The sequence below is a fragment of the Mycteria americana genome, chromosome 10, assembly GCF_035582795.1.
Source record: "Mycteria americana isolate JAX WOST 10 ecotype Jacksonville Zoo and Gardens chromosome 10, USCA_MyAme_1.0, whole genome shotgun sequence".
Classification (NCBI taxonomy): Eukaryota; Metazoa; Chordata; class Aves; order Ciconiiformes; family Ciconiidae; genus Mycteria; species Mycteria americana.
In genome coordinates this window covers 4,858,851-4,885,395 of record NC_134374.1, presented here as the reverse complement: position 1 = coordinate 4,885,395, position 26,545 = coordinate 4,858,851, and the positions used below count along the sequence as shown (strand labels likewise).

Genomic DNA, 26,545 nt, shown 5'->3' with positions numbered 1-26,545 from the left:
GCTACCGACATGGTGGGATAAAAAGGCTTTTGGTTGTCATGAAAGATGCCTCTGTGAAGTCTCTTTCAGGCAACTCGAGTCTCTTTCTAAGTCCTTCTCCAGGAGTGAAGGAGACCAGGAACACTGTGTATCTTGTGCTGACAAATCACGGTTCTTTTTGGAATCTTCCACCCATATTAATTCAGTTAAGCAAAGACTGCATCCTTCCTTTCAGACTTCTCAGAGAACATCTTGGAGAAAAAGAAGTTGAATTGACCCTGATCTTTGATGCTGTAGAGGAGGCAGACCTGGCTAACTATACGTGTCACGTGGAAAACAGAAATGGTCGGAAACATGCCAGTGTTCTTCTGCGCAAGAAAGGTAATTCTCTCTATTTAATTATCTGTACTCTCGCCTGCCTCGGCAGCAACAGGTCAGCCAGTAGCGAAGGTCCTGCTGACCTCTCGGAGCCCGGCTGGACTCCTGTGTGCCTACTTGGAGCTGAAGTATGTTTGTGTTACAGCTTCAGTTTAGCGTTTGGGAAAAAAAATCATGAATTGTTCTTTAGTCTCTAGTGAATCAGCCTTGCAGGTGATGCACTTGCCTGGAATACGGTCACCCGTAAAGCACCTCTATAATCAGTGGAAGTATTTTGGTCTACACAACGTATGAATTTGACCCAGAGTTGACTGACTAGACCAGAGGTAATCGTGTGATGGAGTTAAAATGTGCATTTCTTAGAATAGGTACCTCAGCAGTGAGGTCAGATGTTCTCGTATTTCTCCACTTCCTGGCTTTGCTGTTTAAATTGAAAGCTTTAAGCAGTTGCCATGCGTTTTGATTTCTAACTGCATTGGGAATGAAAACATTGCAATGGGAGCTACAAATCAATGGAAAATTACCCCACCATGGTTGCTTTGCTCGGTACTGTACCTGGAATTGGGAATACCACTACTGACAAGTTATCTGTAGCAGAAAGGAAACCATTTGGATTTGAATGTTCCACATTAAAAGGTGTTACTATGCTCTGCTCTTTGTAAAAGTCATTATCAGAAGGAGCGTAACAGTATCTCATTACAGTTCTTATGTTGTTTGTTCAATCACCTCTCCTATTCATAAGTAGGATGACATTTAAATTCGATGGTGATCTCCCTAAGATACAGTGTATTAGGTAGTACAAAAGCTGTAAGACAGTAACTGTTGGGAAAGCAAACGAAGGCTACACGCTTGGGATAAAGACATAATGCGAAACCACAGAGCCATCAGCACAGATTAACTAGAGTTAATACATTGTCCACATCTCTGCCATTATTCTTGGCTGTAAATTAGTTTACCAAAAGAGGAGAAGAAGAAATGTTTTCACAAAGCATACCTGCAAGTGAGGTTCCAGTCCTTCGTGTGCTTTCAGCCCACTAAGGCAGAGGACGTGCTTCTCAGCAGATTGTGGGTTGCAGTGTTAGTGTCAGTTAAAAAAGCCAGTGCTCTCCATTGTCACACTCGCAGCAAAATCCCACAACAGTGCCACCGTTTGGAGAAGGTTTAAATACACTATTAGTACCTGAGCGTGCTGCAGATTAATCTCTGAGCCTAGGGTAGCAATCGCCATGGGACAAATGAACTAAGGGCCAGGTGGAAGAACAGGCAGAGCAGCCAAGGCCTCTCTAGATGGGGCACCGCAGATCTGGAAAACATCCACAGTCATCGGTTCACCTAAAGGCATGCTGGATGCTAAGTGCTGTGTTTCATGGCTATGATCTGTGTAAAATGAAAGGTGAGGGAGGGGTGGTATTGGGACAAAAAAGGGCTACTAGGGAGAGGAAACTTTTGGGTCAATGTCCTCTTTTTTGCCATTCGTTTATGTGACCCATAGGTTATATGTGTGAACGTATGTTCACGTACAGTATGCAATCCTGTTAAAATCACTTGCTACTTACTTAAAATCAAGTGCTACTTACACAGTTTCCTCTATACGTGAGAGTTTTATGTCCTCCCAGAGAGAAGGACATAACATAGGTTATATTTTACGCTAAGTGATGAGAAAGAAGCACAATATGGAAGGTGCAAAGCACTCTGAGAAACAAGGGCCCGCAGTTGTGATGTGGAACACACACGAATGTATATTCAACATCTAAACTGACAGGTTGTCACAACTTTAAGGAATCTGGTCATCACGATGAAGGATTAGCCTCTTTAGTGCAAAAAGCGTTCTCCTTTGCCATCCGCTGAACCTAATAAATACACAACTGATAGTAAGTATATCTATGTTGACACTGTTAAATGTTCAGCTGTGTTGCATATATTAGAATAACAAGCTAGGTTTATTTATAACAAGAAAATGCAGACATTTCAGAGCTCTGCTGAAATTATGGAAGAAGCACTGCTGAATACAGAATTTGGAGGTGGAAAGGATCACTTCTCAGCTACTATTTCATTTCTCTCTGCGCTGTGGCTGTAGAAAGCTTATATTCCCCTCAGGCATTCTCTATAGTTGATTTTCAAGCTATTAAAGTGTCATTTAAAATAACCACAGTATTTTCACTGTGTCCTTTGACTGCCTGTCCCATTGTCCAGTTTGTTGTTTATTAAGTTCTTACAAATACTTGACCAAACTTTTCCTTTCTGCAGCTTGATATAATTACTTATCCTAGCTTTCTCCAGCTTGGATTTGCCTGTAGCATATTCATGAGCCAGGAAATACTACTGTATTTACTGACCTGTGACAAGCTTTAGGGCAGAGCTGTTGAGCAGCATCCTTTGTGCACGTCACCGAGGGGATCGTGGGTTCCTATTGGAATGTGCTGCAGCTTTCCAGGGGCTGGGGCACTTGGAAAGGCGAAGAGGAAGCACAGATCTCTCAGAGAAATCCCGCTCCCTTCAAAGTCTTACCTGCTAAGGGCTGCGTTGTCCCTGTTCGGCAAGAGGTGCCTGTAGCTCCGTTTTGTGTCCGGATTGTCACAGTGCTGTAGGTTTTGTCTGCCCTCTGTTCGAAGGTCTGATTGCAGCACATCAGGTGTACACAAGCGAGCATAAGTCACGAGTCCTGCTAAACTAGGAAGGCTTGGATAAAAAAACAGGAATAAACCCCAAATACAAGTTATAGCTGTAGTATAAGAGTTTCTAGAGTTAGTTCTTGTTTTGACATCAGGCGGTTATTTTTAAGCACATACTTTGCTTTAAGGAAGAAAAAGGAACTGTTCAAATATTTAAGGTAAAATATGTTGAATTCTTTTGCTGTATTAGTGGTACAGTCCTCACAAATGCTTTCGGAGAATACAAGAGTGCTGTCTGTACAGCACCAGTGCACTGATAGCCCCAGAGCACGCATCATCATTTAGGAAATTTTTTTTTATTTTTTTGACTGAAAAAGAACCAAATCCAGTTTCAAACACCCAAAGCTACCAATGCAAAGACAGAATCAGGCGTGCTCCTGAGACCTGAATACCACTGTCTGCTATCCCATTCTTCTTTACTGACTTAATTCAAGACCACGTTCTCATTTGCTTTCAAGTAGTTCAAAAATAAGTTCTGGACAATCCTGGGTTTGCTTTTCTTCTTTTCTCCATGCTGTCCTGGCATGTTTGGTGCCTCAATTACGTGGAAACACAATATACATGCACTTGTGCCCTAGTTGTCGAAATAGTTCAGGGTTCCCTTCAGATGAATATGAAAACAGTCCAGTATTTCAGTGATTGAAGTCTACATAGTCTATAATACAACTGTCCTGGAATCTGAATAACGTGTCAGGAACTGCAGAATAAAATCAGGCTGTGCTTTTAGTGGAAAGAAGCAGTGAATTTAGATAAAAGTAAATATTACAATGATGTTTGCTCGCCATTTATTTCAAGAAGGCTGCCTTTATTCAAGACATGCAGGAAACTAATTTTGGGGGGTTTTTGGTACTGATATAGTACTAAATTATGAGGAACCTTCTAAAATATATTTGTGTCTCATTTATTGGGTGTTTATGAGGCTTTTAGTATTTTAAAGACCATAATCCTCTGTGATATATACTGGCAAAGTCCTTCTACATTATTTTACATTAGAAACTATCAGAATATTATTCTTTACTAGTTTTCAGTCACTATTATAGCACAAAGCCCTGATTCAACTCCTTTCCTAACGTTGGGTGTGCTGCCTTCCCTCTTGACCTCCATGAGGACCGCTTGAGGAGTACGGCTCTAATCAGAGGCAACGACTAAGAGCTGGAGCAGGCAAGAAAACTGAACATTCTGGGTTTTTCTCCATTGCCTCCACCTTGGAATGGAAATAAGGAGCCCAAAAGCCTTGCCTTTCTGCCTCCTTACGTCTGGACTCTAGGAGAGTTTATGGGGCAGTAGGACAAATACAAGATATGCAAAAGCAGATCGATTCTGCCTTTTGAGCTGGCGTTTGTGTTTTCGCTCGATACCCTGCCATTCCCCCAGCAGGTGAACACAACTCTGTACTCCTTTGTGGACTGCAGGTGATCAAGGCTCAGCATTTTCTCTCCTTCCAAGCTGGCAGCTTTGCCATCATCTCACTTTCCTAGTAAAAAAGATTCAGGACGACAAAAAAAAATAGTTTTTTCCCTGCAAAGTGATTTTAACCAACTCTGTTCTCCATTTGACCAGATTTATCCCCAGAGCATATGCTAACTTTATCATGCAGCATAATAAAAGTCCCATGAATTCCCTGTGTTCTCAGAGAGATTAAATAGCTATTATAAGAGACTTTTTCCATCTATTAGTCCATGACTTCTTACCAGACAAACATCAGAGATACTGTAAACTGGGAATAGCTTGACGTCTGATGTTAATTATTGAAATACAAGGCATGGCGAGGCAAGAATAACCCCGAAAGATACACAACTAATTTGCTTTTTATCTTGAAAATGACACAAATGACATACCAGTAATTTTTTCTGACCTAAGTTTTAGAAGCGTAAAGATCACAAAAACTTTGTCTTGCCTGTATTACAGTTTTTACATCTTCACGTTGTATTTGTCACAGCAGCAAATATCTTCATGACATCTTATCTAAACTAATAGAGGCTGTTAGAGGTAGCTATTGTCAAATTGTCATCTTCTGTCTTTTATGGCTAAGTAGTATGCCAAGTGGTGTTATGAGCAATATTGTGTTCAGAGGACACTTCAGGCTAACGAGCAACGCTGTTAAAGTTAGTGTCTGTCTTGCATCAGGTAGAGCACTGGACTGGTATTCAAGGTTTTTTTATCCCGTTCTGGCACTGGTTTGCTGAATGACCTCGAACATGTTGCTTTACTTTTCTATGCCTCTGTTTCCCCAGCTGTAAAAGATGGAAAATTGCAGTTGGATGAATTTGTGAAGTTCTTTGAGGCAGACTGCTTGTGATGTTTCCTAACAAAAGCATCCCAGTAGGAAATTTTAACTAGCTCTAGTTCCCATTAAAGTATAATGTGTAGTAAACAAACATGTGAGAACTCGGTTAGTAGCCATCACAACTCAAACAAAGTGGCTCTTAGCAGCCTGATGTGTGCTCCTGCCTTCTCACATTATCTTGGGCATTCTGGATGTTCAGTTCATTCTCCAGTGATTCAGCTGAAGTCCTGGCTTGGCAGGCCACATCAGCTCATCCACTGGCTTCACAAATATAAACCCAAAGTTTAATATTATTTGGGGGACTAGAGCCTCCCAAATGGGGTACGATATGTCTAGTATACCCAAATGGGGTACATTATGTCTAGTATATCTATTCTCACATGCTGCATACCGCATTTGACGCACTCTGCCAATACAGAAGTTTCAAACTCCACAAGCTCATTAAAAGTTGATTAATCCTCCGTGTAAAATCACTACATAATTCCCTTGTAGAAAAATTATGATTATAGCCTCAAATGCATTCTGGATGGCGATTTCAGATGGGCAGAAGATGGAGTAAATGGGTAAAGTTAAGTAATAGATAATGAACAAAAAAGTTAGGCATCCTTAATGTTACAGTGGTTATAATTGGAAGCTGCACAATTTTATGTGGAATTGTACAGTGGATTAGAACAAATAAAGCTCGGAAAGATCATAACCTTTTTGTCTTTCCTTGCTAATTTTAGATTTGATCTACAAAATAGAGCTTGCTGGAGGACTGGGAGCCATCCTTCTTCTGCTTATTTTGCTCGTGACCATCTATAAGTGCTACAACATAGAGTTAATGCTGTTCTACAGACAGAACTTTGGAGGAGACGAAGCAGCTGATGGTAAGCAGTTGCTCAGGAAACTCAATATATGCAATGGAAATATTTCAGAGACCCAAAATGATGAAACTTCTAGACTGAAATGAATCCCAAAAGATACCTGCTGCCAGTTTAAGTTCAGACTACTAAGCACCCAACAGTGTAAAGCCATAAGACTTTCTCCCAAAGCCCCCTGAAATCAATGAGCCTTTTCACTGGAACGTCACTGGGCCATGCCATAAGCAAATGGGAGTCAGAAGAATTGTTCGTGAGTCTGTTATAGAGGCTTCAATGTCATTTGAGAACTGATTCCTCAGGAGAACTCTTCCCGTTCATGTGTCCCAGTGCCGCATATGCCCAGGATCACTTCTCCTGAGATCCGTACTCAGGTATGTGGGCAGCCCTTTCACCAGGTATTTTTCATTAAACATTTCCATTGAATTGTCTTCAGGCTTCCAACTAACTCCAGTAACTAGTGAGGGCGATTGTTATTGAGGCTAACTAGTTACCTCAGTTAATTGGGAGACTGTAAACAACTTAGGGGAAATGTCCAGCTTGCCTGGGGAGTATGTTTAGGAATAAACTAGGCCGGTTTTCAGTGTTCTTCCCCCCCTTCCCTCTCACTAGCACCTATTCTGTTTGGTGCCTAAAGCTAAATATGTATTTTTACATTGAAGCTTTAATTCTCCTGAATATAGAACATTCCTGCTCCTATGAAGCTGGAGTAAGCCCTGGTAAACTAAATCCACGTGCTTTAAATCCTATTATTATATTCTTAACACTTCTGTTGTAGCATAATTGATATGTTATTAATATGCACATAACTAGTATCTGCTAAAGATCTGAAGTACAGTATTCAAGTACAGGTGCTTTTTGTAGCCCACTGCACCACTTATGAGTCACGTCGGCAGTCTGGAATGGTATATCTAGGAACAATAATGTATTTGAAAAAAGAGCAGGGAACATATTTCCCCTATTGTGCCAAAACAATGTGCAGTTGCACAGACCTGTTACTTTCTGCAGTTTAGCATTACTGTTATCAAAATAATAAGCGTTTTTGTTTAACACTGGGTAGATACGGTGTGAAAACGTTTCGCTACAATGAAATCCATAGGAGTTTTAGAGAACGGGTGGAATGACATCCAGGGGATTTTAGAATGTGGAATGATAAATAGCGGGAATAGAGGTCAGGAAAATTCCTCTTTCTCGATCTTCGTGTGTGAGTGGGAAAACCTAAAAAGATGCTTTTTTCATACTACGCAATACTGCACAATATTTATACTGATACCTAGGAGAAAGTGAAGGGTGAGATTATGTGGGTTTGGAAGTAATTTACCTCTGATACCTTGGGATTATACCAATGTAACATCCCTAGTTCACACCAATAAAAAGTGACCCAAAGTGGTAACTTCCTCCAGATTGCTTTGATTCATTTATCTCATGTTTTCAGTGTGAAGCTGCTGCATTTTTATTCATGCCAATTCCTTGGTTCAATCACTTTTTAATTTATGAAACAATATTATTTTCTAGTTGTTTAGAGGAAGCCCCATGAGTACATAGGGGATTTTGTGTGCGTGTTAATTCTGAAAACAACCTTTTATTTTTCCAGTGCGTGATTTTAGAACTATCGCAGCTTTGTTTCTCATTCTGATCCTGCAGAATGAAAGATGGAGGTAGAATGTTACTGAAGTCAAAGCATATATGGGGATGTTTCTACTTATGTAGGCAACAGTGGGAACATACAGAGCTGCCATGAGCAGTCATCTGTATAGACGCAATTGCAGGGTCATTTTCCATTTATACATGTATTTCTTTAAAATAGAAGATTTGGAACTCAACAGATTTGCTTTATTCCTATTTCTAACAATATCCTATGTAAGCAATGTTGGATGCATTCACTTCCTGTGTTGTGCATAGCATTGTTTTTAGAGAAAATGATACTGAGGATTAAGGGAAGCCATTTAGAAAATGGCTCCAAACAGTGCTGCATCCAAAGCACACGGAGCAAGCGGTGGGCAAGCACGGATAGGTCCTTCTGCTATGTCCTGTGTATGTGAAGCATGTGAAGAGGGAGTCGAGACCGTAGAGATGTAACACAAGCGTACAGGCTCACAGAAGCCCGAGGGAGCTGGTTCTGTCTATGCCTTGCTTGCTTGTATTGTGAATAGAGGTGACTGGAGAGGGCAGTTGTACCCACGCAGCTGGAAGGGGCAGGAAGCTCAGGGACTGCTTGCACACAATCCCTGCGTGGCTCTCGCACTGCTTTATAACCAGGCACGTCAGTGCTCTGGGGTTTGCTTTGCTGCCTTTGCAGAGCTCTCAAATGTTTGCAGGGATGTTTGCCTCCCAGGTCACTTGGTGGCTGGCTTCTCTTAAAAGGTTTTGGCAGGCTTCATTACGGACAGGGGAGCAGGTTTTGGACAGGCCTCCAAAGCTGACTGGCCTTTATTTCTTTGCTCTTCATTCTTCTGTCATCTTTCCATCAGTAACTACTATTTTTGTATGCTTTTGATTTCAGAGAAATAGCAAGCCAGGTGGACATCCTCCCATACAGCTATGGTGACACTAGGCAAATTGCCTTTTACAAACGTATAATTATTCACATCCTTTGTCTGTAGCTCTGGCCCTCATGGGTCTGGCTTTATGTCAAGAATTATAAGAAAGTAACCATCATTTCAAGGTCATCAAGGAATGTATTGTATTATGATTAGCTATTTTTTCTTTTTATCAGAATATATTGATGATTTTTAACTGCTTTAATTATCTTTCATATGCACTATTCTTTACAGATAATTGGTACTCAGCAATCCTCCATTCATGCAGTTTTGTCCTCACAACATTAACTATTTGATTTTTCATTTTCTGTAAATAATGGCAGCTGTGCTCTTCCCTGGAGACTGAATTGCTGAAGGTTGACTTTTTCAATAAGTAATTTTCCATTGCTGCAGAGGAATAGCGAAGAGAAATGTCACTAAGACAGTCTGATCCCAGCATGGATCCCAAGCTCGATAGCGGTGCCACTTCTGTTCCTGGCACAGTCTCCAGCAGAGAGCTGGAGACAAGCCCCAGTGCTGTGCAGGAGGAGGAGGAGGTGTGTGGCCCGTTCTAGCCAAGCCACTGTGTTGCAGCCCCGCTGTCCTCATGTGGCATTGCCTGCGTCCCCTCTGTCACCCACTGCCTGCCTCCACCTTTTGATGAGGCTTTGCCTCCACCCCTGAGCAGACAGAAAGGAGGGGCAAGTCTCCCCCGGTGCCCCATTTGCTCTTGGAGTTATTTCTCTCTCTCACACTGTGAGCCCCAAGTATTAAAATGTCCTGGATCAAGTGACCTCTAAAATTATCATATTGGTTTTAAAAACTACAAGATTTTCTGGGAAAGAAAAAAAAAAAAAAAAATGCTTTGGACTGTTTGTATTTGTCATTGTTTTCTGCATAATCAGTATTCATTTGAGTTAAATAATGTATTTTCCACAATTACTTGTGCAAGGAAGTTTTCCTTGCTGAAAACTTTCCAAACTTTCCAGGCTCAAAAACTTTTCCAAGCTCAAAACTTTCACATTATCATAGCACTCTTGAGGCATAGGAGTTGAAAGATTTCCATTAGCAATATGTAAAGGATTAAAATAAAAAGCTCCAGCTTTAGTATTTGTATCAAAATTTTTCCCATGATCTTTTCAGATGTTACATGTGTACACTGGCCACATGAAGTGGAGTTACTAACTAGCTCAACATGCAGACGAAAACTGAAAGGATGTCCTTTGTCTGGGTCTGAAAAATTTCTCTGTGGAAGCCAAATTATATGGTCTTGTGAAAAGTCCCAATTTTGCTGGGAAATGCTTGATCATTTCAAGGAAAAATACAGTTTCCTAGTACTTTCCTGTATTCTTTATAGTGCTCTTGCAAACAGCAGGCTGAACATGAATTTGTTTCCTTGCAGACAACAAGGAATATGATGCGTATCTTTCATACACCAAAGTGGATCCTGATGCGTTAGATTGTGATAATAATGAAGAGGAGCAGTTTGCACTTGAAATTCTGCCAGATGTTCTAGAAAAGCACTATGGATATAAGCTCTTCATTCCGGATAGGGACCTGATCCCTAGTGGAAGTAAGTATTTCTGACCTTCCAGTTTTAATTCTCTCTGATGTGTCACGAAGGCCTGGACTGTGCGATACGTACTAGGTATGGGAAACCTCTCTTTGTGAACTGGTTGTGAGGACTGGAAGAGTTTCCTCAGTACTGCAAATTTAGCTCTAGGTTAGAGCTTGTTCCTGCACTACTGAAATCAGAGGGAACTGCCATCGATTTCAGTGGAGGCAGGAGCTGGACCTTCCTATGGGAAGGCTGCAGCGCTGGAAGCAATACTGTAGTCCAAAATCTCTACATCGGACACAGGTAGCTAAGCAGGAAACTTCCAAAAAAGGTTTTGTAGTCTCTGTATTATCATTGAAAATGGGATCGTTATTTTTTTCCAGTAATTATTTGTTTGTCTACAGCAGCTTTACAAGTAACAGTCATCTTTCCCATTGTCTTTTGGTTTTTTTCCCTAACTTTGAAGTCTCATAAATAGCTACAATAGTTTCCCAGTTAATGGTATAGGTGCGATTTTTTCATTAGAGTTTTGGCCACGTGTTGCATTTCTGAGCAATGTTGGTATTGTGTAATCAGTATTGTGTAAGTAATACTGATTCTTCAGAGGACTATGTACAGCCCAGTGATCCGATGCTGTTTTCCATGCTGACGGTGAAATACAGTTGTCCATTTCAAATCAATTTTGCTGCTGTGTCTGAAGATTCAGCAGCACCTTTGGATGACTGTACCAACAGTTAATGCCTCCCTAGCTGTAGTTATGGCATCTCTTCTTCCAGATTCATTTTTGGACAAGTCAAAAAATAACATGAATCGTATGCATCATGTTGATGAATTTTGAATGCACAGTATGTTCGCTTTAATATCGCATTTATTTGAAATGCTACCCTTGTGAAAAATAAGCTTTTTTTACGAATTCTGTCTGCAAATCACTTCCATGAAAAATATTAGAAGAGAATATGAACTTATCTCTGTATATGCTACTGTATAGGAAATATGAACAAGAAAGCAAAGCAATGGCTCTGCTGGAGCAGATGTCCCCAAACACGAAACAGCTAGAACATGGCTGCATTAGCAACCTGCCTGCCAAAAGACTTGAAACGGCTGCCTTGCTGCTGCCAAATCCCAGTGCCCTCCCCAGAAGCTGGAGCCTGCTTCTTCTCTGACATTTGAGGGAGTTGGAAAGAAAGCTCTGGATCCTGTAGCACTGGGAAAGAGGAGTCAGAGCCTAGTCAGAGATCATGCAAAGTCCCATGTAGTGGCTTGAATTTATCGTGTGCATTTGCGGCTCCTAGGTTAGAGCTGCTTCCCCTATTGCTTTTGCCCTGCCCCTGCAAGGTGTGAGTTTTACTCCCTTAGTGACATATTCCAGAAAGGGGACTTGGCTCGTAGCCTTCTTATTTCTGACAGCACAAGCAAGTAGTACTGAATGTTTAGATATTATTAAGAGAAAATACATCTTTTTGTGCTAAAAATCGCAGAACTGTTGTAAATAGTTGTTTCATATCCAACAATACAGCAGAGTTATACATAGCAATTATACAAGTGAATTAAAGAGCTTAAAGCTAGCCGTTTAATGATAACTATACTGAAGCACAGATTAATCTGAAATTAGATTCTTCTTTCCAATTGCTGTACCAGCCAGCATGGTATTTTATTTTTGTCTATTTTTGTCAGTCAGACACTCAGCAAATACTTGTCATCGCTTTGGGTATTCATTAAACCTCTCCTGAAAATGTAGGGTACCTGAAAATGTCAGTTCTCATTTATGAACATTCACAGATTTAATACCTCTTTTTTCCTCTCAAACTCACTTGTTCAGTATTATGAAAGGGCCTGATTCTAACACATGGAGCTTCAAGAACGCTTAATCAGACATAATGACAATGCAGAATAAAATGTGGAACTGAAACGAGTGTGATTTGCATGCTTTAGCTTGGAAAAAGATATGGGAGAAGGCACTTTATTCTGAGGGGGCAAAAGGGAGGGAGAGGTGATGGGGAAGGAGGGAGAGCTCAGACTCCTGCGTTTGTAAGCTCTCCGTGTGCGCTGGAGAAGTGGAACGTGGCTGTGTTCTGCCTAGGGCTGACCAGTCTTACAAGGACTGGCAGTGCTTAGTGAAGAGAGCAGTGTGATGTGGTATGGACCTGCTAGAAACTTCAGTGATAAACATAACAGATTTTAGAGTGACTGTCTCAAAAAGTGGCAGATATAACAAAATATAAGGCTCTTCAGGGTAGATTTCTATAGAAAAATGGGGGTTTGATCACAGTTATCTTTTTTATTTTAGTAAATATCTCTTCTCGCATGTACTGCATTTCCGATTCTTTTGGTGTAAATGATTTTCAGTGTAACGTAATGCTTTCCCACTCTCCATTCTGACGCGTTTCCTTCTGTATCTTGCGTACTTACATGTGTGCCATTCCACTAGTACTGCAAATAAGGTGTGTTTTGTAAGGCTGGTTGTTTCATATAATCTCTGCAATTTTAAGGTGCTGCCACAGGAGGGTGTGCATCATTGTGCTTGCTTCCTGGCATGAAGCAATACATACAGCTGCTACTTGGATTTGAGAGCAAGCAAAAAATAGATTTGTTAAATAGTATTTCATTAACGTTCTTGCACACTTCTCTGAACAAACTAAAAAGCTGACTTCAGAAAAATTCAGGGACAAGTTTGATTATGTTTTTGTCCAGCTGGTTCATCTCTAACCTCTGAGGAAAAGCTATGATAGGCTCTGCAACCGAGGCTGTGCAGCCGAGGGAGAGATTACAGCCAGATGTGCCTTAGCTGGGACGTGCGCACCCAGCAGCAAGCTCCTTTGTACTGCAAACCCGAGCTCTGTGTTTCGGCTCTGCGCTGAGGACTGTCTGTTTCAGGGATGCCCATGGAGCCACTTTTGCTGTCCCTAGGAGGACAGAGGTGATGGCTGTGGGGACTGAGGCCACCTCTTCACCATTGGGAAGCAGATTCCTGGCATCCATAGTTCAGGTCAGATGGGGCCGAGTCATGTTTTGCAGTAGGTGTTGGTCTCTGTGCCCTGCCAGGATACAAATGTTATCCCAGTGGAGTGTTTTATCCTAGTGGGAGAACCACCTCGAAGGATGCCAAGTGCCTCAGTGATGCCCACCTCGCGGTGGCCAGCAAGGACCTTTGCGGTGACTCTTGGTGCTGCCTGAGAGGAGTACAGATGGACCTGGCTTCCTGAACTGGCGAGGTGGAAACGGGGCTCAAGCAGCCACCGCTGCTCTGCTCTCGCTCACGCAGAAGCCCACGTGGCCGTGCGGGCTGGAAGATGAGAGGGGCGATGCGGCAGGGAGACGTGGCATGCACTGAGCTGTGTAAGCAGCAAGACCGAGTTTGTAACCCAGGATTTGAGTTGCATGTTAGAGGAAGTACTATAGCAGCTATTCTTTCTTAAAGAATACTCTTTGGTCTTAGCAGAGTGAGTGTTCTTTATTCTGTCAAAGCTGACAGCACATATACTTCTCTGCCTAGGTAACTAAGGCATAATTGAACATGTTAGCCTGTAGAAGGAGACTGTGAGCCCTAACATACAGTTGCAGTTGTTACTAAAGTTTCTTAGCAGTTATCATTTTTTCCATCCTATTAGTTTTCAGGGCTCTTTTAACAAACCCTTTCTCACAGCAAGCAGACTCTCAAGCCCTGTGAGCTTTTTAATTCAGTGTTAGGAGACCTGAGGAAACTGAATAGTTGGAGGGGGAAAATAGGAATAGTTATGTTTTTACCTGGGCCATTTTCTGTCTTGCTAAGGATGATGTGTCTACAGAGAGAAAGATCTATTTGCACTTGACTCTTCTAAAATTGGGACTACATCAGAGGAAGATATTTTTCTCACATGGTTTCTGCAAATTATTTTAAATCCTGAAAGTGAAGAGGTCGAAACTGTCAAGTTGGATTTTTAATACTAGCAATACAAATCTATTAGAGCATCATCTAGTTGCTGTCTAAGCATATGTGCATTTGATCTTGACAGGATTGAAAAAACACCAGCAATTCACTCCAGCTCAGCCCAGGGTATAGAGATCAGGCACTGAAAAGAACAACAGTGATGGAATAAAAATCTTTGCTTTTACCTGAAAAATGAGAGGTTGTCAGCACAACAGGAGAGCACCTAAGGCATGTGATAAAAAGCACCCAACAGTCAATATTGCAGTTCCGGCACTTTGTAGTTTTGTCTGCCCATCTGTGTGGGTTTTGCCTGCTGAACTGCAGCTTCCTGGATGAAGAAAACCCAGCTGGACTGTGTGCCTGGGGTTCCCAAGGAGCCTTAATTAGGTATGGGACACCATTTATGTGGAATGGGAATAGAGTACCCAGCTCCACAAACTCCTTCCAGAAGTCCTTGGTGGCCTACTCTGTAGGAACCTTTTTCAGGCATGGGCGGGGGTAGCAGGGATACAGAGGAATGACTGTTAAAAGTGGAATAAATATGAACAAGAGCCAGAAAGGCTGGCTACCCTGTAACAGTCCACCAAAGGCCACCGAGGTGGTCAGGGAGCTGGAGCACACAGTACAAGAGGAGACACCAAAAGAACTGTGTTTCTTGAAGAAAAGGCCACCAAAGCCAAGGAGAAATCTTATTGTCTTTCTAGTGGAAAGCTCAATGATGGAGACAGCCTCTTCTCACAGGTGCACAGTTGTTGAACAAGAGGCCACAGGTATGAGTTGCATATGAGTTGAACACTGAAAGTTCCATTTAAACATTTGGAAAATTTTCCTCACCATGAGGGCGGTCAGACACTGGAACAGAACCCAGAGACACTGAGAAGAAACGTCCAACCTTGGAGGTCTTCAAAACGGTACTGGACAAGGCCCTGAGCAATCTTAGCTGGTCCTGCTTTGGGCAGGGTATTGACCTGGAGACCTCCAGAGCCCCCTTCTAACCTGTATGAGCCTATGAATCTTTGATTCTCAATATCCAGAATTTTGATTCGAACGTCTGTCACCAATCTCACCAAAATCACTCACTTCAGACACTTCAATCTGCAAGGAGACATCCCCAGAGCTGCCATCTTTTCCTTCTTAATCCCTCCTTCCTTTGCCACGTCAGATACAGAAAGTCTGACAGTGGCTAAGAGTGGCATGCTGAGAGGGCAGTGTGTCATGCTGATCCGTGTTCTTTGTTTCTTTATGTTGAACTCATCAGCCGTCCCTTAGCTTATGCTGGGATTGGGCACTCTCTGGGGAGGGGCCATCCCTCCGCTCTGTGTGTCAGCAGTTCCAACTGCATTGCTGTTCTGGTCTGAGCTAACAGAAGCAACGGATATTTAATAAGTAGGAAAAGCAAGACATGCAATCATTTTTGTTATAACAAAGTAATCAGAGTTAGGGTTTGGGAACTATTCCGTTAGGAAACCAGGACCGAGTTATTCTTCTATAAATAACTTTCTCAAGTGATAGTCACATTGCCAAACGCAGAAAGGCTGGTTATTTTCAGAGTGCCAGGAACCAGCCAGTATGGGGTTGATGGTAGATACCCTTTGGTTCCTGCGGTGCTGCAGACCGTGCTTCCCAAAAATATCCGTAGGACTTCATATGATTTCTGGTGTTCTTTCCCTCAACTGCTTCTGCAAATCATCTGAGCCTGGTTAGTCAGCCATTTCTTTGTGTAAGCAACTCTGTGTCTGTGGTGTTCATTAATTTCCTTGCTCTTAGTCTGCTTGCATATTCGGTTGTCTGGGTTTCCTTCCAGCCTGTGGTTAGTGTAGCTCATTCAAGATTCAACAGGCAGTTATGCATGATTTAACTGCAAATGGGATGCATGTCTTGGACGTCTCTTCTTCAGTGCTTCAAACTACAGTTCAGCATCGTTACATGTTGACAGTGTTTGGTGAGCACATATTTGCTGTCAGGTGATCTGTCTTCATTACTAAAGGGCAACCATGCAAAAACTATGTTTAAGGGTCTAAAAGTTCTTGCTGTTCATGCCTGCTTGGGCATTGCATTGGACACGATGCAAGTAAGTTACCAATAGAGCTACTCATAATTCTAATTTTTTTGACCTATGGGAAATGCTAACATTTTGAGAACGGTTTTTGTGCCATATTGTAAAATGGTCTTTCAAGGGGGACAAAAGGGTCAAAATTTAAAATGTTCTTTTCAATAAAATCAAGTGGCTTAAATCTAATGCTGACATTTTATTTTTACATTCTAGTTTATGATAAAATACAATCTTTGGGAATTAAAAACGAATAATTCCATACTGATTTTGTCAAGACGATTTTTTCTCCCCTCACAATGAAATGTCATTGAAGTTGACACCTCCTGCAGCGAAAGTGAAGTTTCAGCAAAATGATATTTATCTGATGGAAATATGTTGTTCTGGAATCTTACAGTTGATCCTAGTTGGTGATGCCATTCCTGAAATCCCTGCTCAGTTTTTTTCTTGAGACAGAGCCATTGCCTGACAATTACTTCTTAGCTCACTGGAAAGGTGAAAACAACCCTTTCTCCATCCTACATTGCAATATAGATTGCTTGGATTTAATACCTTCTAATGGACTGAACACTTCAGACAGAGAACTCAACCTGCAGTATTTTGAGCAGTCTCAAATTCTGAAGTGAAAGGAGGGTGGGTGATTTAGCAACTCTCAGGTTTATGCAGTTAGGCTGGTACCACTGGAAAAAATAAAGCTTGAATTTCCACAGACAGGAATCCGTCCCCCCATGCTTTTCCTCGCAGAAATGTTTAAGTTGTGCACGTTGGACATATTGTGGAGTGCACCCAATGGAACCATGTGCTCCAGGGAAGTTGTCATCTACCTTTAGTAGTAGTCCCAAGGTGAAGTTATTGGGAGTACAAGTACTTAGGGACCAGATGGCTGGAAAACGCGTTTGCCTTGTCATTTGGGTTTCCAGTTTCCTATAATACAGTGTATTTATCCTCAGTGCACCAACAAATCCCCTGTACATTGGCCATGTCTGTCAGTGAACCAGCTGCAAACTTGGAATTTGAAGGAGCACCTAGTGGTCATTTGTGAAGGTGTCTGTGTAGTCTGTAGAAAGCTCTAACTTGTTGCAATATCCAGTAAGTAAGGTGGGCGTGCCAAAGTATGGGAGAGGCACAGAGGGGAGAAGTATCCATCTGAGAAAATAGGGAATTTTTCCTGTCTTCTTCCCACCTCATTCCCTGTTTGACTAAATCAAAGTCTGGTGAGTTTTTGCTTGAGATGGTATAATGGATTATTGCTGGGTTGTTGCCATTGAAATTATTGCTGCTGGATATTTGAAGAGATGAAAGTGGAGTGATTTTTTGTTTGTTTTGTTGGTTGGTTTGTTTGTTTGTTTTTAATTGGATGCATATAGTACCTGCATGGCTGTGCTTAGCACTAACCTGGGTACGTGGTACTGACCGGTATTGTGTCCTGCAGAGAATTGTCTTGTACATAGCCGTGTTCTGAGTTGTTTGAAGAAGGGATGAATATGTCCCAGGAAAGATGCATGATAGTTTGTTGTTTTACTGTTATCTTGCAGATTCAACCTCTAATGATGAAGCTTCCCACCTAAATTCTTTCTTTTTGGGAGCAGAAAGAAAGGAAGAAAATGAAGAGTCTGAGCTGTTGATACATTGGGATAATCTCTTTCCATTGTATTGAACATTTCTACCTTTCCTTAAGTTTTGTTTCACCAGTTCTGCTTATCATTTTCTCATTGTTGCTGACTCTCTCCCCTCTCCGCTGCCTCTCCCATGGATTTTAATGTTGAATTTTTTTCATTAATGAGTAACTATTTTACCCAGAGCAATGTAGGGGTTTTCCTCATGAAATATTTTAAGAAAAAAAACCCCAAACTGTAAATGCTGCATGATTAAAGAGTCATAAAACATTAACTAAAAGTCAGGATTGTTGCATAGACATTTGTAATGTATGTGTATGTCTTAAATTTTTGTGTGTCTGTGGGATGTTTGCAATTGCCTCTTTTTTCTATTTGTGAAAGAAATTCTTCTTGCTGCTAAGTGGTGAAATAAAACATTGGTAAAGGCAGATTTGATGCTAACTATGCCTTCAGTCTCATGAAAATAAGCTATTTTAGAATGTTGCTGTTGGCCTATTTTGTAGCTACTTACTTTACTGGAAGTGGTGTGAATAAGCATGCTGTGGTATGGTGCCTGGGACTATAAAAATGAGTCTTGCAGTAACAGATGTTGATTAATGATGTTATTTGTAATCGTTGTTCCTGCTAGAGGGCAGTGTGTGTAAGAGAGGCCCTGCCCTGTGCTGAGTAAAGATCTGTTCTGTGCAGCTCTTGTGTCCAAGTCTTCATTTCTAACACATGCTTCTCCTCTGTTGTCAGGCGGCACGTTCTGAGTAGCATGGTCAAGAGGTTCACGTAGTTTAAAAAAATATATATATATCCTGTCTCTAAGCTCGCAATCACAATGCTATGCAACCAATGAACACTTTTCTGACCTTAGTGGGTTTTTTTCAAATGATTTCATTTTTCTGGTCTTGACCCAAAACCCATTGAAATTTGTTGAGGTCTGTTCATTTGAATGGGTTTTGGATCAGGTCTGTAAGTAGATCTCTCTCCCATCCTGTTCCATGTCAGACCAGTGTGATTGGCTTCTCTTCCCTACCATCCGTGGGACAAGTGAAACTCAGGGATCCAAGTCCAACTTCAAGAATATTTTGTAGTTCAATAAGCCGACATCATGGAGCTAACGATGGGGCTGGTATTTCTGCTTACACTGATTGTTTGCAACTCTTGGCATGCATGAATAAAAGAAGAATACTGTTTTCTTTGTCACTGATGTCTCAACAAATAAACACCTCCAATATGTTTAAATTTTCCATTTGTTCCTGTCACTTGTGAAGTTTCTGTTAATACCTTGGGGTACATAGAAGCACAGGTTTGTGATATTAAAACAGACCATTGGGCCACAAAGAATGTTATTGTGCGTTTGTGGTCCATACCTAAAGAAGAAAGAGCTACCATGATGCTTCTATGCAATAGCACAAGTTCTGCATGTGATGAGGGTTGATTTTGTTTTGAGCTCTTGCAAGTTACAGTTCATACACCCTGCAGCACCCTCATGTCCTTGCATCTGAAACACAAGAACTGCTTCCCAGAGTGTGCTTCCGTCAATGCAATGTTAATCATAACCAGCGTTAATGTTAAAATTTACACAAACATTACATTGATCTTGACCTATATTTTTTCAGTAAGCGAACTGCGTATTTTTAGTCACTAATACATCTACACAGTGAGGATATTATGTAAATGTCATTCTGTTGAGATGAACAGGGAAAAACAGTAAAGAATGGAGAGTGATATTAAGGAGTTTTCTATATGTACTCCATAAATAGAAATATGTTGTGATACACAATCCTATTTTTGTTGGAGTATATTGTGAAATGCCCCTTGTCTTAAATGGTGTGGATCAGTAAGCTGTAGGATTTTGTTATACTTGATTGCAAGCCTGATGTTTTGATACAATAGACTTCTTTATTCTTTACTCTTTCTCTCTTTCTATAATTTGTAGCCTACATTGAAGATCTCACAAGATGTGTTGAACAAAGCAGAAGACTCATTATCGTGTTAACTCCAGACTATGTTCTCAGGAGAGGATGGAGTATTTTTGAGATGGAAAACAGACTCCATAACATGCTAGTCAGTGGAGAAATCAAAGTTATTTTGATTGAGTGTACTGAATTAAAAGGGAAAGTGAATTATCACGAAGTGGAATCTTTAAAGCACACCATCAAACTTCTCTCAGTGGTCAAGTGGAAAGGACCAAAAAGCAGCAAACTGAATTCTAAGTTTTGGAAGCGCCTAGTCTTTGAAATGCCAGGGAAGAAAAAGGAGGTGGTGTCTCGGCATCAGGTCCTGGATTCTGCAGAGCAGGGCCTTTTTGGAGACCTCCAGACTGTACCCTCTCTTGCCGTCACAGGCACTTCTGCCACGTTGGTAGAATCGCGGGCTGATTTAACTGATTACCATCAAGCAGACTCTGTGCAAATGAGACATTATTGCAGAGGATATGAATACGATGTGTCGGCAGCAACATTGCCAATAGCTTCCATAAGCAACCATCACACATACTGTAACATACCTTTGACACTACTAAATGGACAGCTACCTCTTAACAATACCATGAAGGATCCCCAAGAGTTTCACAGGAACAACCCATTGCTACCTTTATCAGCAAAGGAGCTTAGCTTCACCAGTGATATTTGGTAGTGAAGATCAGGAGTCTTTTGAGATGCTTCATGACCGCCATGAAGACACGTTTTTAAAGAACTTTGCCCTAACCCCATGGGGTGAGAATACATATTCGAAGCAGCAGCACACTTGTTTGCTTTTCTACTTGAACTTTTTTGTTTACATTTACAAATTATTGACGAAGGGGGCATTCTTTTGTAAGTCAGTAATGTCCTTCCTGTCTTTTAATGTACAGTTTTATTGCTTCTTTAAAAAGGAGGGGGGATAGAGAAAACACATCCCATCATTTTACAGTAGGTTTACAATCTGGGATGGCTAAAAGGTCACTGTATATGATCTCCAACATCCATACATATTTAAGTAACAGTATTTGAAATACAGGGAAGTTGTTGGGTTTTTCATATAGACTTCAGTACAGTTTGAAATTCTAATCACGCTACGAAAATTATTATCTCCTGCACAGACCACAAGGGGTGAATCATTCTCAAAAGGAAGGAGGAGGAAACCTTCCCGGTAACATTGTCTCACAAATGCATTTTAGAAGATGACCAGCTGAAACAATGCAGATGAAGCTTTATCAATAAAGTGCATAGTAACAGTTGCTGCAGAATAAATCACCTGCTCACATCAGCATCTCTTCATTTTATTATTGAGGCATGTTGTATTCCTAGTCAATGGTTAGCAACGTGGTTTTATTAAACAACTTACCAGAATATCGGAAGATGTTTAGGAGGATTTTAAACAATTTTTCTGTCGATTATAGATTATTTCACAATTTTTTGCAGATTTTTAATGACTTTTTTTAACCAGTTTAAGTATAAATTTATCTGTCTGTCGGTCAATTCATTAATTTGAAATTTCTTAAGAGCTCTTTTAAGATTTGTAGTAAAGGCAATGTAATTTTACATTGGATTTTTGTTCCAAAATCAGTAGTTCCAATTTGAAATTAACCTTTTTGTGAGAACATCAGCAATAGAAAATAATTACTACAGCAATATTCAGAGATGAAGTGCTAAATTTTTCAGGTTTACTAGTAGTCTGACTTCAATTGCAGTGATAATCACCTGAGACAGTTCTCTCTCTGTTTATCTACCTGCCAATTTATGTACCTTTTAAATATGGCTGAAGCAGGAATATTTCTGCTCGCTGTGCAACTAGTAAGAAGTAGTATTTTTAAGCAGCTGGTAAGGCCTTGCATTTCTCACTTCCCATCAGTCAATAGGGTACTGTCCCTTGTCTTTCATGGAAAGCAGTCTTGCTGCTTGTGGGTGCGAAGTGTTATACAGGTACTCAGCATCAGGCATTTACTACTCAGCGAGTTGAGTTTTTGTCGGACCAGTATGTTCCATGGAGATTTCCATACTCAGTTGATTAAGGGTTGCAGAGTCAGACCATGGAGACAACAGTATTCAAGGGAAAAGCTCTAAACGATGAAGGCAGAAGCCAGTTTTGCAGTTTTTGGCATGGCTTTAATGAAAACACAGTAGACATGAGAGTTTTGTCTCAAAAAGATCTGCTGGAGCAAGTTCCCAAAAATATTTTTATGGCAGGCAACCTTGCCTGTATTTCGGTATGTTTTTAGCGTTGTTCTCTTTGATTGCATGAATAGAAGTTAGCACTCTGCACTCAGCTGCCTGTGGTTTCATCAGCAAACAAGTTCAGTAAATCCTTGACATTTTGCAGTGGTTCCTAAATTGTACCCTACAGTCAAACGGAAACAAACACTGACCTAAGACTTAAAAGTATCCAGAATTGGCCCAAAGGCCATGAGAATGATCTCAAATGTGCAATAATTCATAGAGGTCGGTATTTTTCCATTGCTTCTTTCCCCAGTTCTTTATTCTGTGCCCTCTTACACCAGTTATTATCTGTAAGATTTTCATTAGGTTCTAACTAATACACATCTCTCTTGTTTTTTCTAGCATTATTACGCATTTGACACTGAGACTGAAAATGGAAATCTAGAAAGATACTAATTTATTACACAGTATAGGACTATAACTTGCTCTTTTGTGAAGTTAAGTTCCAAACATATAAGTGTTTAATATACGTATTTTTCTACTGGGAAAGAAAGTGGTTTTACCTCCATTATAAATATATGTATTTCAACCTCCTCCCAGAAATTTACAAAATTTGCACTGTTTTATAAGTGTTACAGACTGTGTTTACACTGGCTATGTTCTTTAATGCAAAGTGTAATTGAAAAAAAGGAAAAAAAAACCTAAATGAAAACCCTGCATGAAAAGAGCTGCATATGTTTAAATGAAAAGCTGTACTTTTCATTATTTTCCTTTCCACATTACTCTGGAATCTGGTTAATTCACATAGAATGTTCAGTGAGATTTTAAACCTACTAGTTCTGTATTAAGCATGCAACTCCAAAAAAAGAAAAAAACCCATATGCAGGTTGGTCTGCTTCTTTTATTTACAATGACTAAATATGGGTAGCAAATTCATTTACCTGATGATAATATGTCTGTTAGAGCAGTAGCTATTCAAAAGCAAAATGCAGTCATGTTTGCATTGAGGTAACATGAAAAGAACAGTTTTTCTGTCATTTTGCAAAAGCACATTGTGTGTCTGTGTATCGATATCTTTTAGTTATAGATGACAAGTCACAATCTGCTTTAAGATTTCAAAGTGTGTATTGAGTACGACGACAATATATACATGAATCGGAACCGCCTGTACCCCTCTGCTTTTAGTTTGGGGGTGGGGACCTGAGCTCCGGAGGCCTCTCGTTGACTCAGTTTCATGTAATACCAGTACGACATGCTAGAGGCCAAGTGTTTCCATAGGTAGCACTTAAGGGTCTGGAAAAATACTGTCAAACAGTGAAATGCATCCGTCGGTGGGACTTGGGTGGCACAGAGACCGGGAGCTTGTCCCACTGGGAAAATCACCTCCGTGGCAGCCCTCCCGCGGGGCCCCTCGTGGCAGCTGATCAGGGCCTTGGTGGCAAAGCTGTTCTCGCTCATTCATGTGAACTTCATTAGCTGAAGTAGAAGGGCATAAGGGCATTTTGCGTTCCTCTGTCTCACCAAAGCCATGTACTTACTCAGCTGGATTTATCGGGGAAGAGGCCAGGGCACTGCCCTGACAGTGCTTGGTGCTACATCTCACTTGTGCGACTGTGCAGCCCTCGCCACCCCCGGCTTGTCAGGCTGTGCCTTCCCCAGATAAAATCACAGCAAACATCCCTATTGCAACCACATGGGGCTTCTGATCTGGGGCACCTTCATTTTAAAGATGGTTTATTATAATGTTTGGAAACTACTGTTTGTATACTTACCTTTGTGTGTAATGTGCTTCAGAGGCAATTATGGTTTGAAGGTTGTATATAAAATGAGCTAGAAATTTGAAACCTATTCAGCCTCTACAGATTTTATGTTCCTACAGAAAGTTCAGAGAAAACAGGGTAATTTTAAATTAAGTAACAAAGTAGAGTGAGTACTGATAGTTCTTGGGGGCTGTGTGCTGGACCAGTGTTTTAATAATTAATATTCCTTTCTCTAGACAGTGGATGAGAAACCTGCATAAAGATGTTGTCATACTCTGCCTACAGGTCTGCTCCCAAACCCATTCAAGCCAACAGAAAGAGTTCCATCAAATTCAGCAGAGTTTGGATGAGGCCATAAAACCTGAGGTTTACTGTGTACAGAGGAATAAAAAAGACAAAAGGGAGAGAAAGTCAAGAGACTAAGAAGCATTTGCTTATTTAATCTGCCTAAAATCAAGCTTGGTTTTGTCCCTGTTTGGTGCAGATATGCTCCAGGACTGTCCAGCCTTGGGAAAAGAATTTTGCTCATTCTTTGTTATAAACAAGATAAGGACTTGGGAATAAATAACAGATACTTTTAGGAAAAAAAAAAAAAACATGGCTTTTAAGGGCTTCTACTCTGCTCTCAGTAGTTCATTTGATTCAGCAGGCTTTCTCTGTTCATCCAAATGCATAAGCACATACTTAAATTCTCCTTAATTCAGTGAGAAATACTTTACCAAGCAGGGCCCTGGAAGAGTGTTTCAGTGCCAGAAATCACAGCATTTAGCAGCCTTTAGAATTGTGCCCTTATGGAGAGCCTCAGAGCAGCTTTCCGATTTCGGTCTCTGAATAGATGCGAGTATTATGGCAGAACAGCTGTCAGGTCTCACTGTCCTGGTTAAAGACAGAAAGTCTTCAATGCTTGCTAGCCTGGCAGTGACATCTCCCTGGGAACGCAGTGGTAGACGGGAGAACAATGGCTTTTGCCATTGTGTCCCAGTCGGGCAACTGGGAGCTTACCCCATGGGCAGCGGCCATGGGACGGCCTGGTTACAAATACTATCTGCAGGAAACCTCTACCTCCATGCAGCATTTTGTGGATCTTCTCTTGTGCACCCTTCTTCTTTTGTGGACCCTTTGAGGTTCATACTGGGGCTGCAAAGTTACTGGGACACTAAGAGATAAGTGGAGAGAGTGAAGAAGGGAGAGGAAGAAGAGAGCAGTCAGAGTCCAAAGGCTTTCCAGGCAGAAACACTGATTCAGTAGAGCACAATGACAGCTCTTGCATGAATGCATCATGTTTGTCCACTATTCAATGGATGCTGGGCAAAGTTCCCCAGAAAAATATCATCTCTTGCCAGCTCACTTGCTTCAGAACCCTTGTCTTGATAATTTTAAAATTAAATTTCAGTTTCCTGTTGGATGGGAAACTTTCTTGATTTCTTCCACAGAAAAAAAAACCAGCTGCTGCTTTACGTTTTTGGAAATACCCCACAAAGTAAAAACTCACGCTTTCTGCTGGTCCTGTGGGTTTGAAACGCGCACGTAATGCCAGAAGTGTTACTAGATCAGCTCTGGTGAGGTGGATGAGGTGACTGGCTTCTGCAGTGCGGTGGATCCCATCGCTGGAGAGTACAACTTCTGGCTCTGGCATTTCAGCAAACCAAACTGCTCACTCCTGCCGTTGCCCCGTTCTACCAGATTTACATTTGCAATAAGCGTGGTCCAGAGTCAGGAGGGAAGTGGGTACCACACATTACTGTTTAGGACTGTCCTAACAGCAGTTCTGCAGCTCTTGCAACATGTAGTTGCTGGGTGCCGTATCAGTTTGCATCGGTGCTGTCCCTGGGGGTCTCAGTCTTGCGGTCTGCTGAGCAGTGCAGTCACAGCCAGAGCCTGTTTTTCCAAAGCAATTAAGCCACACAGGAGTCAGATCTTATCAAAAGTCCATGGGAATTAGTCCTGGTCCTCAGTTCTTGTATTACCAGCATTAGTTAGTTAGGACTGTGAGAAATAAAGCCACACCAAGGTGGCAGTGAGCCAACGGACCCTTCCTCGTGCAGGTCAGGAGGAAAATGGGTACCCGAACATTACGATGATGTTCATTTAATGTAATCAATATTGGTCTATTTGCTTTTAAATAATGAAAAATACATAAAAGTACCTTCCTCCATGGTCTTGAAAGTATTCAAGGTTTTGAAATGTCATAAATAATAGTGATTAAAACCGTTCCATTTCAGCAAATGTTAAAAATAGAGGATTTTGGAATACTTTGTTACAGGAGGAAAGCAAAATTTGAAAATGGAAAGTAACAGCGCGTCACATTCTTGCAAACACAAAGAACAATGTTCTGAAATGTACTTTGCTTCCCTAAAGAAATGACATGAAGTGTTTGTGATGGTGAAGGAAGGACAGCTTTGCAATGCTTACTGCATGAAGCCATTTGATCATTTCAACGCCACTGGAGAAATTCAGAGGTTAATAGGGCTGCTCCAAAGAGGTATAAAACAATGTCTAAAAAAAAGGAAACATAAAGTAAAAGTTACCGAGCTTTGCCAAGATATTTGCCATTTACATATAAAACAGTAGTACTGCCAATAGAAGCAGAACATGACCTGTCAGCATTTTCTCTTCATTGCAGTATCATTGTACAGCTACAGACCAAGCAGTAAAGCAAATAATAATAATAAAAATACAGTTTGTCAAGCTGAGCCAGATTCTCACGGTAGGTATTCTATAAACTCCTCTTAATTCATTTTGATAGAGCGTAATTGGCTTTACAAGGTTTTAAGAGCTTTCTTCTCTTCAGGACAAACACAAAGACAAACCAATGTATTTTATACTAGATGA

General features: G+C 41.0%; 1 protein-coding gene across 1 annotated transcript in view; it reads left to right on the top strand.

The window, feature by feature from the left end:
- The window catches only part of IL1RAPL2 (interleukin 1 receptor accessory protein like 2), a 384,679-nt gene extending 364,228 nt beyond the window's left edge, over window positions 1–20,451 (top strand). The window contains exons 7-10 of the mRNA XM_075513515.1: window positions 215–360; window positions 6,042–6,185; window positions 10,098–10,268; window positions 19,754–20,451. Coding sequence (XP_075369630.1) covers window positions 215–360; window positions 6,042–6,185; window positions 10,098–10,268; window positions 19,754–20,451 — 1,159 coding nt within the window. The remainder of the gene's footprint in view (window positions 1–214; window positions 361–6,041; window positions 6,186–10,097; window positions 10,269–19,753) is intronic.
- The last annotated feature ends 6,094 nt before the right edge of the window (window positions 20,452–26,545 follow it).